At 39.3% G+C, this 17,977-nt stretch overlaps 1 protein-coding gene across 20 annotated transcripts in view; it reads right to left on the reverse strand.

Annotated features, from left to right (window-relative positions):
* ARPP21 (cAMP regulated phosphoprotein 21) overlaps nt 1–17,977 on the reverse strand; it is a 142,696-nt gene that overhangs the window by 21,716 nt on the left and 103,003 nt on the right. For all 20 annotated transcript variants that reach the window (XM_071429685.1, XM_071429688.1, XM_071429697.1 and 17 more), the window contains one exon: nt 14,999–15,125. In XM_071429685.1, the coding sequence (XP_071285786.1) occupies nt 14,999–15,125 (127 nt within the window). The remainder of the gene's footprint in view (nt 1–14,998; nt 15,126–17,977) is intronic.

The following is a 17,977-nucleotide window of genomic DNA, read 5'->3' on the forward strand; positions in this document are numbered from 1 at the left end:
TTCAACAACAACTTAGATATGGAAACTGTAACAAGGAATGCACTTCCCCCCTTTCTTTTTTTTTGCCTATACATTTCAGATTTGTGTTTTTCACTTTAAATAAAGGAATGTTCACAACATTCCTCAAATTCTACTTTACCAAAAAAACAGAAATATTCTGCTAAACTTTACCTCTGAGCAGGGGAGGGATAATCCCCCTCTACTGCAAATTGGGTAGGAGGCAGCAGTCATTGCTACAGCCTGTTGTCTTTATTTAGAAGAAACAGCAATACCCCTCCCTGTGCCATCACCTGCTTGTGACTTGATGTCCTGAGGCAATGAAATAACCCTCACACCATTCCAGCAGTCACAGTAAAAGTGACCAGAAAATATTTATTTATACTCCTCCCACATACTCTAACCGAGAAAACATTCACTTTATCCCCTGTTCCCTGAAGATTTCACTCTTAAATACATTCCAAATCTGTCTTCTTCCCAAAACCCCATTTCTACACTGCAGGCTTTGAAATGTCTTTCAGGACACTTCCCTGGAAGGATAACTTCTTTTTATGGGCACAGATGTTATTTTGTCTAAAGAGCCAAAATTACTGGAAACCTATTGCTCCATCTCCAACTCCTCTGACAGCTTCCCAGCATCTCTGGCCACAGCAGCCAGCCAAGCTGCTGCAGCTGCAGCTCATTTTTCTTCCCAAGGGAGAGCAGGAATGGTGTCCTGGGCCTCTGAGATCTCATTACAGAACAAAACCCAGCATCTTTTAATGGTGTGATGGACTTATGATTTCATTATTCTCTTTGCAAGGGAAGATTCCACAGAAAGCACCATCAAAAGGAAAGGAGAAAATCCGGTCTCTGAAACTTGCTGAGGTATACTGTCCCCACCACCCCCTTCACTTTTACTAGGTATTCAATAATATCCTAGTCATGGCTTTAACTTGTGGCCTCAGCAACACAAACAACACAAAAACTAGAAATCCTCCATACACGTCAGGTTCCCTAGGTCTCCAAGGAAAATAGTAGCAGGATTCCCAGGCCTAAGACAATGGTTCTGGAAAGCTGTCATGGAAGGTAAATATAGCATAAAAGCTGAGAGTATTTTGCCACATGCTTTTACAGCCTAGTAACTATAAATAATGTTTTTGCAGTGCTGTCCTTCAAATGAAAGGAAAATTCCCCACTACATTATGTTCAATTTTTCAGTTTCTGTTATGTCAATATTACAATCTTTTGTAACAAGAAGACAAAAGCTTCTTCATCTTCTTGAAATCAGTATTACTTCTCAGGCAAGGGCAACTGGTGTCTCTTTGCTAAGGCTCTATTTTAACATACTGCCAGAATACAAATACAATTCTTACTCAATAGATAATAATCTGCTTTTCAAGACCAAAGGTTGAAGTAGCCAGGATGAAAAGCCTACACATATTTTAGTATGCAGCACCATTCTTTCCCAACCCTGCAAGCAAATCAGAATTCTGATGGTGCAGGATGGTCTGTGCGGATGCACCTGTCCAAATGTCAGCTCACACCAGCAGAAGGTTAAGGTCCAAAGTAAAGAGAAATCTTATACTCCCCAAGATTCCCTTCATGCCAGCCCTGCTCTTCCACAGTGTGATCACAGCAGTTTCACTACTGAAGGACACTTCAGCAGAGAACTGCATTATTCCTCAAGTTAGGGATGCATGAACTGTAAGAAAAAGCTTGATAAATAAATCTGCAGCAAACAACATACACTGACAACTATACAGAGACAAACAGATCCCTGGGATGAAAATCAAGCACTGAAAACTGGAAGAAATTTGTCATTGCTTGGTTATAGCTGCATTCTCTTTAGAGGTCATATTTCCAGCTTTCAAAAATGGGAATACAGGTCGATGCATTTGTGTCTGAGTGGCCTTGGAGAGCATCAGGGGGAAAGGTTAAATATTTAGAAATCAGAAAAAAGGCAATGCAAAAGTAGACCCTACAACCTTAATTCCAGTGACATAGGCACATATGAATGAGATGCAGTATTTAATTACCTAACAATCATATATACTACAACAGAATTTGCCCTAAAAATTGCTGAAGAATTCGAATGAATGTGAAAAATGCCTCAGCAGAATTTCTCATCTTTACATTTCCTATGTTGCAAATGACAGGAGAACTTCAAAATGGTATTCAGCATGACAGCTTATAAAGACTTTACCTCAGCCCTTACACAGGTCTAGACATTCAAGAGCACAGATGGATTGGTAAACATTGCTTAGCAATTTTCTCCAGATGGATCCTTTGTGAGCTGTGGGAAAAATCCTGTGAGAAGTTGGCTGAGTAGGCAAAGTGAATTTCAAAAGATCAAGCCTCGATGAAATCTGCATCTGCTTTTGCTGGGACTCTTCAAAAGGGCAGACATCTTGTCAAATGTTTCCCTCCTGCCCTGGGGAGAGTGGTGCTGGAAGCCACAAGTTTTCTTTCCCCCTTGTTTAGTCATATGGGGGAGAACAGAGATACCTAAGCACATTCTCCGCTTACTCAGAAGGCACACTTGTAGGGCTTTTGTGAATTATATAAAGAGGTTCATCTTTGGAAAGAAACAGATGGACACAAGGCAGACTAAAGAAAAAAAAAAAAGGAAAAAAACTCCACACAAACTTGTCTTGGGGTCATTACAAAGCATTTGTATTAAAAGTGTTAAAAAATCAGGTGCTGGCCAGTTGGGATCCAAGAAGAATTCACTGTTCCTAAGGAAACACACAGTTCTGCCTAGGAAGATCCCAACATTCATGCAATGAAGGACAGCTCTTGGGCCCAACACATATCCTCCCAAGGACACCAGCAGTCCACAGGCTGTGTTCCTAGGGGGACGGATACAGTGAGTTGTAGAAATTGCAGGTGTTCAGATAAACTAGATTTTAAAAAGACAGATTCAGCATCTTCATTCAGTCCTTCTTTAGACACTAGAAAGCAATGGAAAATGCTTGGATAGCCAATTTCTGAGCAAAGGTAAACATTCAGCTAATATACTGAATCCTGAAACAGTGCTTTTACTATCTTCATTGTACATCAAGACTATGGGAGTTTCTTAAGCAATTCATAGGCATTTTTGGAAAATTAATCTAAAGTTATACCTAGTTTCAAAACCACTAGAAAGATGTGACACATGACCTTTACCTAAGGAATTGAGTAACAATTTTGATTATGGCTTTTCCTCATTTACAGCACAACCTTACATGCATGACCTCACCTAACTGCTGGACTTCTGGGATTCATGCCAACAAGCTAGTTCTTCAGATTTTTGAAAAGTCAAGTCCTGCAAATTAAGCAGGTGCTTTTCTGAGGGCTGATTCCTACCATGAACACTCAAACTTTCCCCCCTTGTCCACATCCAGAAAGCTTGCATGTTCCCTGCAGATCCTCTAATCATTAAGCTCTATGGACCTTACCCTAAATGAAGGATAGCTGGGAGGTCTTTGACTTTTAGGTATTATAAAGTGACTCTAATTCCCAAACTGTTGAACAAGAAGATGAATGACATATTCTTGCATCTACTAAAGCAAAATCAGAAATCAACCACCTGCAGAGCAGATCCACCAATATCCACCCCTGCTCTATGGCCAGCACAGTGTGCAGTGCAAGTCCTACCTCTCTCAGCATTACAGATCTCTCACAGCACAAAACAGACATAAATCATTGAAATCACATTTACAGTTAACAAAACTTACTGAGATTTTCAGATTACTAGAGTATAGCATAAAAACTAGGCTGCCACTTGTTTCATCTCCAGATCAAACATCTCCAGACCTAAAGCTTTTGAAAGCACTGTGACAAAGCTGCTTTAAAGCAGACAATCAACAGAAGTTTTTGACATTTACTTTTGTGCTTAGTGAGCTCAGCATGATTAGAGCTCCCTAAGTAACTACTGATAGACTTGCAGACCACAACATAATGAAAAGAAGATGAAAGAAAAGGTGTGAGGCCACTTCAGGGGAAATCAGAGAAAGATTTTGGTTTATCAGCCCATTTTCTGTGCCATTGTTCACCTTCTTGGTATGCAGCAGCCACCAGAAGTATATTAAAACTTAAAAAAACCTATACAAATAAGAAATTCAGGATTTGTTTTCGAAGCCAATTTTGCAATCACTCAGCAAAGCACCCTGCTGGGATTGCTTCAAAGAAATACAACTGCTTTGCTAACTGGAGACTCAGGCTGTTCCCCCCTCATTCTCTCAGTTTCAATTTGATGGATGTCCTGAGTCTGTTTACCTACAGGAGGAAACTCAGGAAAAGACTTCTTGCTGATTAATTATGGCCTACTTGGAATCAACATTTTTCTAGTCATCTAGAAATAACTCTCTAAGACAAATTGGTTTTCCATGTGCCCACACCTGTTTCTCCAATAAATCATACCTTTCTAAATACACAATGGGCCACATTATAGCAAAAAAAGCAGTCTAATGCATTCCAAACACCACTCTAAACTTATGCAATGCAGCAATCAGGACCAAGTAAACTGAGCAGACAGATACTGAACTAAGTGTCCCCTTCCTCTAGGTTTCAAATTGATTTAAGACCACACATAGCCTTTAATAAAAAATTATTAGCTTTGCACTTCTACATTTTTCCTTATAATGGAAGAAATAAATACATCAAAGGAGGGGAAAAGTGTGTGTGTGGGGGAAGGTACAAAAGTTAGTTCTGTATCTTCTATTCCATACCTTCTTTAGTTCCATAACTTTTGACACACCACATCAGCCTTTGCAGCCATTTGGTTGGTCTCACATTTCCAGAGAGGAAACTAAGAGTGCATGAGCAATTGTACATCACATTTATTTAAATTTTATAAAAGAAAGAAATCTTCAGTTTAGTTTGTAAATGCTCCACAGCACTCTATCAACACCAAGAAAAAATGGGTAAAAGTAGATGAGTCTTAATCACTGTGAAGCGTCCACCAGGGAAGTACAAATATGGCTCACTCCAGACATACATTATCTCCATGAAATTAGTGTGCAGACTCAAAAATGTCCTACAAACCCACTGCCATTGCTAGCTGTTTTTTCTAGGAACAAATTTCTTGTTCCTTATACTGCAAAGACAGATTTCTGGGAAACAGAGATGAACAATTCAAAGGAAAGCAGAATAATATTTGCTTTATTATATTTAGGAATGCTTTCTTCCTGAACAGAAACTGACAAAACAAACTCATGGCTTCCCATTTTTATGGAATTAGCCTGGGGCTTGAATAGCTCCTGCCGATTGCTCTAGTGGAGCAGTATGCTGAGGCATGGTTCTGCACTAAAAAAATACAGCTCTTTTCACTCCTGCATTTATTTTTTTTTCTCACATCCTTTGCCTCTCCTTACCAGAGTATCCTGTGCACTGCTCCATGATATGAACTGCTGACCCATTCACACATGCTTCATTGATCCTTTCACTGGCCAGCTTCCACTGACTTGGCTGAAAAGTCCCAAGGTGAAGCGAGGTTAACAACACTGCTTTGGGATCTGCAAGGCATGCATGGGAGCTGTAAGGAATGGCACTGTGGGCAGGAGAGAAGCTCAGGACAAAGCAGCTCTCTGTTGTATCCTCAGTCTCCTCAGCAGCACGCCACAGTGGAACAGAAACTTTATATGAATGGACCCACTGAAAATTTTGTGGAAGGCAGTACTGATGGTAGGGAGCTCTTAGTGAAGAGCAGGAAAATATTTGACAGATGTTAATGCACCCGTGCACCTTGGACATTACCTTCTCCCTCTGTAAAACAAGTCCTTTCATCAGAGGCTCTATGTGAGTTTTAGCTGAGAGAGCACAAGAGCATTTGCCTATGTCAACATTGCAATATAAATCATCTTGTGATAGTTTGGGTATAAAATCTGCTCTGTAAAACCCAGCTCCACTCTCTTATGTGCAAATCACAATCAAATTCATACTCTTCTGGAACAAAGAACATCAGGAAACCTAATTCAAGTTTCTTATTCCTGCATTAGATGATAATTCTATTTCACCAAATTACTTTTGCCTTGTGATGTAGCTGCATTTATAATTATTTATTGCCCAGCTCAAGGTTAAGTGAAGGAACAGTTTCACTGAGATCCTGTAGAAGCCCTAATTTTTCACAATGTGCTACAGAAGATTAATTGCTTTCTATTTCTCCAATTGAGAGAGAATTAAAATTGCCATTTGATACAAACTATTAATCCCGCAATCATTTTGAAGTAGCACATTGCTTCTTCTAATTTAATACATTTCCTCTCTTTTTCTTATTCTATATAGTAGTACTTGGGAACCTTAAAAATTCAGTTTGTGGAGGTTCATTTGTAGGACCTGTAAAAAGGTCTGCACTCTTGCAGACTCAGTACCTGATGAAAAGTACTCTCAACAAAGAGAAAGCTGGAAATGCAGCAATGTTGAGCAGATGCCATTGAAGATGTTCTGTTTTACCAGCATGCTACTTGGAAGCCCTGAGGACAGTGCTGAAGCACATAACAAAATGTTTTGATAACACAGACTGACAGAAAGAGCAAGAATACATACATACATACATACATATATATATTTATATATACATACACATAGCCTAAATATTTGCTTGCTCAGAAATGGCTGGGTTTTTTTTTTCTTCTTTTTTTTTTTTCCTTAAGCAATGACCCAGGGCTAAGGTCCTTCAGAAAGAGATTATTTGCTACAAGAAAAAGACTGCTGGTATTTTCAGGCAAAGTCCACTACCCCTGTCTCATGATGGCTGTGGGTTTTCATTGTGTAGGCAAATCTAAGGAACACCGAGAATGAAGACAATGAGAAATTCAAAAAGTAGCAAATCCACAAATTACTCCAAACACTAACATTTAGGAAAACACACTTGGACCTTACATCTACAACCAAAAATATGCTTCCTGTTCTCAGCCTTGTATGCCCAGCTTTTTACAGGTGGGAAGGAATAAACAGCTGCCACAGTAAAAGCTTTTTCTTTCTTATTTCTGATTTACCTAAGCTAAAGAGCATTTTTTAGAGGTGGAAAACAGCCATGAACTGGATGGCCACCATGGCAGCTGCCTTAACATTCTTTTAGCCTTGATTGCAAGCTCTCTTCCTGGTCCCAGGAGTGAAAATTTCTTCATATTCATATTTCTTCATACCTAGTTCTTAGTTAGGAGGTGTCTTAAGATTCGCTGTAGCTCCTTGGTATGACAAAAAACATTGCACAGCATGGCTTCTTTTTTTTGCCTTGTCCTTAAGCATTTACATGACAGTAATCAAAAGACCATTTGTAATCAAAAGACCACATTTGTAACCAACACACTAGGATCCTGGGAACTGCATTGAAAAGAAAAGTTAAATTAAATATGTAAAAATTCAGAATGAAAATCTGTGTTGAAGCACTTTTAATCTCAGCTCTTCTCAGAGAAACTGTAAAAGCTTATCTGACTTCCCATTACTCGTTGCACTAGGGATTCAAACTTCTAAAAAAGGCACTGTGGAACAAGGAACTGCAGTTCAACATATTGAGCAGTGCTGCTTGTTTGTCTCTCCATCCTGAAAGTAACATTTCTGATTGGGTCATAGTCATGTCTTGCCACCAACACATAAGCAGAAGCAGAAATAGCAGCTTTATTTTTCCATTCTGGAATGAATTAACATAAAATGACTCACATTTACAGCAAAGTACTAGGATTGGCAACCAAGGCCAAATAAAGAAACACCTCTTTCCTTCCTCAATCTACATCCCATCAGACATGAAAGAACCCTCACCAGGGTCTGCAGCAAGAAAACCTGTGTTTATCCTTATCATTCATAATGACAAATGCCAGAGATACCCACGGGAAGTGAAACCTCAGCAGGGGCTATGTATTACTAGTAATAACAGAAATAATCAAGCTGTTGTTAGAGCCAGACACTCAGACAGCAAATTCAATTTTTTTTTATTTTCTGTTCAATACCAATGACAGCTCCCAGCCATCATGCATTACAATTAGCTCATGCTGCAGGAATGCTTTCTGCTCTGGTGCATAATGAGTGAGCTGCAACAGAGAGCAGGACCTGGGGAAGAGGTGAAGAACTTTTTGGATGAGGTATCACATATCCTTGCCAGCTGCTAAGGAAACAAGCTGCTTTCTTTGGGAAGACTCAAGGGCTGCCTCTTTCACATACCCATACTATCAGCATTATTTCACTTGCAAACCAACAAAGGAGAACTTTCAAAAATTGCTCATTTGCTATATAAATTCATACATTCTACATAACTACCATTGGTGAGTATAAATAAAAATATCCTTGCAATTGCAGAGGGATGCTGTTCTTGTGGGTAGTTTAAGTAAACAATAAGAGCCTGTGACAAAGGCTGAACAAAATTCAGGTAAAGACACTGGGACTTTATAATATATCAGGACTGGTTAGCAGAGCACTGCTTCAGTTACTGTGACATTATTCTTGAGCTCCTCTGCCCTAACACTGAACACACACTGTGGCCTCTTCCTCCAGCATACTCACACACGATTCTTCTACTGCCTCCCAATCTAAACATGTGTCCTGTTCTGTGGAGTTTTACAACTGCAAAATGTGCTTTGATTCTTAAATCCTCAATCAATAGCAACTGTGAGGCAAAAGCTCTCCCTGCTCTTCCTTCCCGCAGTGCAGATCTCTGCTGTACATTCAGATTTTTTTCCATTATTAGCTGAGACCCCAAAGCCCTCCACTTCTGCACCCTGCTGCATGCTTTCATCTGCAGAAGAGCTACAGAGAAGTGAGCCCCAAAGTCTGCAGACCTCCTGTGAGCAGCGTGCCTGAAGCAGAGCTGGAGATGGCTTCTGCTCCTCCAGAAAGGCTTTCTAGCATTTCTGCCAATGGCAGGGCTCCACTAGTTCTGCCAATGGCAGGACGGTATCAGAAAAGGGAAAAAAAAAAAAAAAAAAAAAGGATGAAATCTGCCTTTGCTCTCAAGGACTACAATATAAACCTCTCAATTATTCAGTGTTGGAAAATTCCACCGCAAGAAGTAGGAGCAGTGCACATTGATCCAACACAAAATTAGCAGCAGAGATGATGTATGACTCTTTTTGGCAAAGAAAAGCCAGAAATACAAAGATTCTTTGTAGACATTGTTGAATACCTTAGTGTGTTATTTTCATTATCTTACAGCCTCTGTAATTTTTACAAAGGCTATTTTGAAGTTCTGTCTACTGTACAACACTATAAGAAATATTCTTCTCTCTCTGTTGCTCCTGTGTATTAACACACATGAGACTAACACATTCTCTAGAATGAAATTAAAATGAAAAAATTTGTATTTTACTTTGAAACACTAGAAATGCTGTCAGAAATGGCTTAAATTCTAATTAGTATTAGAGAAGTTGAAGACAACTTGTGATGCCTTGAAAGAAAACCAGAAATAAGTGCCTGTCTTAAGACTATTCTAGCTGCTGAACCTACCAGTGTTCTCTTCCCTCAATACTTCCTCTCTCCTGGTGTGAATGCTGAATAATTAAACAAGTCATTTGAGGAAGAACAAAGCTTTCTGACAAAAGTAATCTCATCTTTTAATTTTCAGAGTCAGGTGTGCTGTAGGAAGTGTGATAGTATTAATTCTGCTATTAATTTAAATTACAGATATTCTATAAAGTTGAATGCTGGTTCAGTACTGGTGCAGCAGTATTGCATAAAGTCAGAAAGACAAAAGGATTAGTGGTTTTAAGACTAGAAATTGACAAAAAAATTAAGCCTGAATCCTGACTCATTCAGGAACCTTCTCAAAAAGTCTTGAATGAACTATTTGTTCACAGCATCCTCTCTGGCAGTAAGAAGAATGAAATCCAGAGCACAAAATTTCAGGTAGCATGGGCTACCTGACATCCTCCCAGGATGAGACATCCTGTCTAAATGGAAGCATGCTTGTAGGTAAAGCTCTAAGCTTCTGGATAATTTAAACATAAAATACTTGAACAGAAACTAATAACATTGGTGTGGATCACTTCAAGATCACAATTTTGAACTTAGTCCGACTGAAATTGGTCCAAACTCCTTCTTGATCTGGTCATACTATTTCACTAAATTCTTATAAATTTCAAAGCCTTCCATCAACATTAATGAGCATAGCACTACATTTATGTATCTAGAACAGTAGGGCTCTGTCCCTCCTATTCCTGTCAAGCCTCTGTGAAAATGAGATTCACCCCCCTTGTAATGCTTTTTAGGAGCAGCAGTATCTGCTGAAAAGAATAGCATTGAACACAGATGGACACCTTCCATACAAATCTGTTTCAATAACACAGTGAGCAATTACTGTTAGAGAGACAGTTTCTTCAGATAATTAGATACTTAAAAATTGAAGTTGTTTATGTTTATATAAGCAGTGAAATTATAGACAGAATTATGCAAACAAATCCATCATGGACCATGAGCTCCTGTCAGGTTGCTAATGAAGGTAGAAAGCAGCAATCTTTCTTTATAAGGTTCTCTAATGACCACGATAACAAACCAATTTTGTGTTTAGTGCTGCACATTTCCCTTCCCCCATTTTTTTTCCCACTAAGTATCAGCTTATAGTGACAAATGCTTTCAGAAGAGAAAGAGGATAAAAGAGGCTTGAAGTTAACACTCTTCAATTATGCTGACACTGAAATGATTAAATTAAACAAAAATTCAGTATTTCATTGTCTATTTGACTCTGATGCCTACCTAAAAAAAATTTATGGACTCTGTTAAGGTACATTTTGTCTTCACTTAAAATTTGTTTCAGAGGTGCATTTAAGAGACAATTACCTCTTCTACTTTACTGGAAGCTGTAAAGGCTTAAAATACTGCTCTCCATCAGGAACATTTTCTTCAAGACAAACACTTGCTGTTTACAGAAGATCCATGAGCACTGGTTAAGAAAGGATTGTACACCCAAGACAATGTTCAGGTATTCACTTTCCTCATATTAGGACTTTCTTTGCCTACTGTACACAAGCAAATATGTGGCTTTTAGGAAAAAAAAAATAGAGACATTTCCTATTCTCTCTGAGTATTCTCCTGATATCTGGGCCCTGAAACACGTTATAATGGCATTATTTGTTGATTCTTGAATTTATGAGAAATCCTAACATCCTTACATTAATTGCCAGAATTACAGAACAACAAATTATGTCAAATAGCATCTTATTTTGTTTGGAAATATTATAGTGTAAAGTTTTGGCAGGAAAACTTACTATCAAAGCACTATAGCTACATAAAGATCTACTAAAGATCTTAGCTTTAATCTCCTCAAAAGATTATTTCATTGCTGATGCAAAACACACTCCACAGACATTTACCTTACAACTGCATGATGAATCAAGCTAACAGCCTCTTAGAACTAGGCCCAAGCAAGAAGATAAATATTATTTTATCCATAAAATTTCTGTTGCACTCTGAAATTATCTGGAACATGAGGCAAACATACAACAATGAACCAGAGAAAGAAAAAAATAATGTAATTTGTTGCAGCTTGTTCATTTGTGAACAGCAATAAGAGTTGCATATCCGAAGATAATACTCATGTATTTATCCCGCTCATACTTATGAAGCACTTCAGAGATGAAAAATCCTCAAAGTGCTCAGCATTTGCTAAAATAGGAGAAAATAGAGACACAGATATAAAATAAAACATTGCTGACTTCTTCTGTCATGACAAAATAGAAATAATTACTGATTTATCATCAATACATCTCTATTTTTCTACTCAGACAGTAACTAGGATCAGTCTATCAAAATAGAGATAATTACTGAAGAATGAAATACTGATGATGCCAGACATGCAATTTACAGAGTACTGCTAGATGCAAATACAGAAATAATATTTTCTTCCATGTACTTCCAAAACTGGGCACTCCACAGTATCACCTGTTACAGAGGGCAGCAATGGTTTAAACAGCAACATACCCAAATGGTCTGAAAAACGAGCATACTGTTTTTGAGAGTACCTGCCTGAACACACCTTAAGAATCCACATTGTATGTATGCCATGGTGTGACAGACACCAGCTCAACCCTGGCCTCACCCAATGGCAACACTTTGAAAAACTTTGCACTGAGCAGCTCTGAACACGAAAATGGTGCAGAAAAAGCATAACGAAGAAAAGCAACAATGGCATGAGTGAAACAAAAGTATTTCTGTTTACACTGATACCACGTTTTGGCTCAAACAGAAATGAACATAATTCAAATGGCAGACATTTGCACAAAAAATCTTCATGGAGGACACTGTACTAGGCTTTTGCCAGAAATGGGTCACTTATGTTCTCACATAAGCCAGCACTTAGGCAAATAAAAATAAAAAGGGTAAATAAACACACAAAATGTTTTCAGCCTTCTCTCCAAATGATTTATTGCTGCCAGAGCTCTAATCTAATTTTAGGTGAGCTCATCCTTCTTTCTGCCCTGGAGCCATTTTAACTCAATATTGCTCTCCTTCCAGAGCCACAAGAGAGTACAGGCTCCCTCAGCCATCACAGATGCTGTGCAGATATTTTACTTTAGCTGTTTGCTGTAAAAGTCATCAATATCTCTTCATCCTGAAGAGACCTTTTCTAACAAAAATGAAAACAAATTGCTAACATTAGATGAAACTTTGACCTCTGCATCCCAAAGTAGGGGAAGTAAGATCTGAACTCCTTGTTGTTGCTTTGAAAGCTTCCAAAAGCTCCTCCAGGCAGGCAGACTTTTAATTTTAATAAAGTATTTCCTGAGCTGCCAGGCTGAGGTTCCCTCCTTGCTCGCCCTGCCATCCTGCAGGTCCGGGGAGCCAAGCTGGCTGCCTGCACTGCAGCCGTCCTCTTTCTGAAGCAGCAGCAAGTGATGTGAGGTCTTTGGGGAAACCATTTCAGAAATCATGTTTTCATCTGCCTCCTTCCCATCTGTTCACCTTTCCCATTCTGAGTATTCCTGTACTATACTCTGTTTCACAAATGCTATTTTCCATCATAGCTTCTTGTTCTGGTCCCTCGCTATCCCTGGCTCCTCATGTGCTGATCTGAAGCTAAGTCTGTGTTGGAAGGAAAATGGAAGTCTGAAACACTTGCTTGTGGATTGCTATTTTCTGGTCATACACAGCTATTTGTTTCCCAAATACCAAGAGATGCAGTAAATCTGAACGATTCTTACACCACCACCAAAACAAGATCAGTAGGGAACTGCAATCTGCTCCTGTCACACTTACCACACGCTGGGACCGTGACTAGGGAAAAGGATGTATCAGAGGCCAAAGGGATGAACTAGCATGCAAAATTGTTCTCAGACATGTCTCAAGATCTGAGAATAGCTAAACACTTAAAATCATCACCACAGCAGGGAGTCTAAACTGTAGACACAATGTTTTCATTTTTAAACAAGAGATAAAAATAATACTTCCAACTGAGCAGGCAGCTCAAAGAGCAGATTGCAGGAAAAGACCAATGTGCTAGAGATTTTACACAAACTCCTTGACTCGTGTTTTCCAAACGTAAGGAAAACGATGCAGTAAACACTGAAACAGAATTAGCATTTGCATCTCTGCGTTGTCTGCACTCAACAGTTCCTGTGCTACAATACATCTTTAAAACTAGGATCTTCACTGGAACATCACTCATTCATCAGACCATCTCTTGTGTATATCACTTACCATACTCTCCACTAGGCTATAGATGTAGCATTAAACTGATAAATATGGTTTTATAACAACACAGTAGATCTAGATAATGTCATCTAAGTTGATTTGCACTTTGTTTCAAGGATCCACTATATAGAGATAATAAATATGGTACCAGACTGTCAGGCAGGAGAAGCTAGAAGAGACAGATGACCTTTGTGCAATACTTCTCCCTCTTCTCTCTCAGGAATGTATAATATGAAAGTATGAAAGCAGACACAGTCAGTCACCACTGACACTGACCAAAATGTCACCAATTTTATTAGAACACAGAACAGCATAAAAAAAAGGTAATGAATTGCTTAGTTATAGCTGTGTTTGCCGTGTCTTTGTCTCCCTGAGCGCCTGAGAGAGTGGAACAAAATTGCCAGCAGTCACATTATGGAGACAGGTTGACAAGCTGGATGACCCCATAAGTCTTGTTCACATCTCATGTCTGGGCTCTTGACTTGCATCTTAAATGACTTCCATATCAAGGCTATTGCAGGGAATCTGCTTTGCCATTCTAAAGGGTTTCTGCCAAACTGAGATCAAATGATGAATGCTTTGTTCTACCTGGCACATCTGGAAAAACAAAACCCACCCCTCCACCTCCTCCCCCTACGCCTGGAGTTACTGTTTGAGACACCCTATGAGGGAAGGTGTGCACTAAAGAAACAGACAGGAAATAAATAAATAAATTTTAAAAAATCTCCAACACCAGAATTGTTTATTCCCTTGAAATACGATGACTCCTTGACTACCACAATTCCTGCTCTCTCCCAACACGCACCAGCCCAGCTCCCCCTCTGTCCCTCTTACTCTGGAGTGATCCAGGGTGGCGTGACACAGCAGGAAAAGAGACCGGTTCACTGTGAGACCTGCTACTCACTCTCTTACAGTGTAACGGCCCCCCTTCCAGCCGCACTGCTGCGGGCAGCCGCTCCCCACGGCGCCAACCACGCACAGCCCTGCTGCTCCTTGGCACAGGCGCAGCACAAGGTGTGGAGAACAACCGGCCCCTTCTGCATCACAGCAGGCCTGCCCACCACGTAGGGCGGTACAAACACTTGAGGAGCTCCCATGACAGAGGGCAGCCACAATGGGTGGCTTGAATGTGCACTGTGACTGCTCACACCATCTCCCTTCTCAGCTCTCTCTGTGCCCAGCACTTGGAGCATGGACAATGAGGACACTGCATGCAGGACAGCAGAGATGGAGGATGCAACCCCTGCTCTTCCATCGCTCAGGATGTCCAAGCAAAAGGTTTCTCAATTTCTAATTTCCACTGTATTTTCAAACAGAACAGCAACCAGCTTTCTTCTCTGCTGTTCAATTAGAGCACAACCAACAGGTTTCACCTGCAAAGGCACTGCAAGCAGCTGAAGAAATGAGTACCAGATGTACATACCTGCTTGCTGGGCAGTCTGGGGGATCTGTTGACTCCGCTGTGCGTTGTACTGCACTGAGGCAATGGGTCTGTACTGCTGAGTTGTTGAGGTAGGGTACTGACCAGATGGGTAATAATAGACTGGCATCTGCAAAGAAAGAGAACAGTAAACTCTAGAGATCAAAGATTCATAAAATAAAACAAAACAGGGAGGGGGAGCAGAAGTTCAAATCAAGCAGATTAGTGGTAATGACAATCAAGAGAAGAGGTTTCCCTCCTGTCTCTTCAAGAATTGCTGTTGTGCTAGGAAAAGGACTATCAGTGCCCACATTTATTTTCAGATCCTTCAAGAAATAGGAAAAAAAATGTTAATTGAAAGAGAAAAAAATATAGGATTCATAAAAAGCTACACATATATACCAAAGAAAAAATATCACATAACATTTTATCTTAGTAACATATCAAAAGCTGCAGAAAAATAGATGCAAACAACACCTTCCATATCAACCTAACACATACAGACAGCATGTTGAACCATTAAAGGAACTCTGGACAAAATGGTCCAGTCAAAGCAAGGAATGGCCGGGAGCACAAACATGTAGAAACAAGTTGGAGAGCAAGATGGAGTGTGGCATCCCTAACACTTGTAAGGAAATTATAAGATTGATGCTTCTGTTTAACGTGTACATCCCTCCTTACATTAAGATTTCCCTCTAAAGCTTTTCTTGCTCTTGTTATGAAAACAATTACAGTTCAAAAAATAATCATAGCTGTTTTCTTGCAGAGGCTGAGGATAGGCATTAAGCCAGCAAGTTCTGCTAGATGGGCTTCTTTTTTCTTCTATTATTATTGCCATTACAGGGAAACGTGTACTACATCTCCTTATCACACAGGTGAACGTGAAAGTTTGAGGGTGACTGGAGCAAAAGATTTTTCCTATACTTGCCACACCAGTGTTACTGAGACAGCTTTCAACTGACCCTTCACAAGTTCAAAGCACTCAAAATTTTTCATTTTCAGCTGTCAGGGATACTTAAGGCATCTGATAGAGTTTGGCAATGTATGGTATGAACAGACTGCAGAGGGACACAGGCTTGGGAGAACATTGCTTCTCTCTCAACTTCTGCCACAGCAGTCAGCATTTCTTAATAAATCATACAATTTTTTTTCTCACTTTGTGCACAGCATTTATCCTACATAGACATATGCACAGAGTCAGACCAAAAGCTTTTATTTTTTTCATGCAAAAACAAGAACTATTTTCGCTGCTTTTATCTGCATGGAAGAAATATTCCTGATACAGATCATTCAATTTGATCATCCATAAAGTTAGCAGAGTAAAGGTAACTACTGCTAGGACATCATAAGAGAGATCAGAAATTTTTCTTGGAAAATTTCCAGCTTCAGATGAGGAAAAAAAAAATGGTGTAGACACAAAAGACTAGACAAGAATAGGCTATGGATTGCTATTTGGGCAAGTAGAAGCCTACTGAATGGGTAACTGGTGGGAGAAGGGTTAGGATTAACAAAGCCAAACTGGGTGGCGTCAGTGAAGTTAACTCCCAGACCAACTGACAGGCAAAAGCATCTGTCAATCAAGAGGCTGAACACTCATCCATTGTTCAAGGTCTATTAATTTGCTTTTCAAACAATTTATTTTTCCCCCTCTCTCTGCTTATATGAGTCTGAGTCTAACAAGTATGAGAAAAACAAGGTTTTGACTGGAAAATGTTGTAAGCTACCCTCCCTCCAGACAATACCAAGTGACACTTAATGGCCTGCCCTCAAGCCATTTGTTTTGTTAGTGACTAAGGTAACAAAACCTAAATGCCTTTGTAGAATGGACACCACCATTATGAATTTGTTTCTCTGCAAAGAAAAGCCACAAGGAATAGGAAGGTGGGCCCACACATTTAAGGCACAAAATCATTCTTTAAGCAGTATAAACTATGGATCAGGAAAGTTTAGTGTGATAAACTCATCTTGTGGACAGCTGATTGCTCTCAGCAACACTCTGCTACAGGAGGCTTGAAAGAAATGAGGAGACCCACTCTAAGTCAAGTCAATGCAAATATTTGATCCAGACTTGGAGCAGGGGAACAGAACAGACATTCTTTCAAATATTCTTTATTTTCTATTAACATATTCTACAAACCAAAGAATATTAAACCCCTGTGGAAATGCTCTCACTTATCCTGCCAGCAGCTTAATATCACTTAAAGGATTTATTTTATCTACCCTCCACTTCCTCATTTTCCAGTGCAGACAAGCCACTAGATATTTAAAACAACATGAGCACTTGGGAAAAATAAGAATTATCTCTTTGGAAATGATTCTGTAGGTATTAACCTTAAAACATAACCTGAAGAATCTAAGTTTTGAAGTCAGGTTTATAGTAGAACCAGCTGAGCAAAAAAATATATACACTGAAGCATACACTCCTTTATTTTTACCACACACAAAACCTCAGCATTAGGCAAAGGGTTCTCTCCCTTGCTCTCATTTTCTCGATTCATTGGAGTACATTTGTTATGCAACCCATTTAAAAGTTTGTGAGAATGCAATCTATCAGCATGAAAAAAATGTTAGTAGTAGAAGGGCAAAAAAAAAATTTCACTTATAAATATTAATGAAAGAATTGGACAGTAGTCATGCACACATGACATGAAAACAAGAGGTTTGGCTTTTTTGGGATTAGTTCTTTTGGTTTTGTGTCTATGTGTGTTTTGTTGTTGTTTTTGCTTTTGTTAGCTCATTTTTTGTTTGGTGAGGGGGCAGGTTTGTTTTTTAAAAGCTCACACATTAAAAGAAGGGCTTGGTGTAAAATATAGACATAATCTAAAATAGATCTTTTATGCTTGAGGGGCTTGGAAGGATCCATTCTCATTTATCTTGAGTACATCTCTGTGTTAGTAGCTGAAATGTTATTTTTCCTTTCTGATTCTACTTTGGTGAACAGTGGAATTAGAGGGATCAGAGATAACAAGTATCATTTACATC

The sequence above is a fragment of the Agelaius tricolor genome, unplaced genomic scaffold (assembly GCF_023055355.1).
Source record: "Agelaius tricolor isolate 1412-34295 unplaced genomic scaffold, bAgeTri1.0.p SCAF_6, whole genome shotgun sequence".
Lineage (NCBI taxonomy): Eukaryota > Metazoa > Chordata > Aves > Passeriformes > Icteridae > Agelaius > Agelaius tricolor.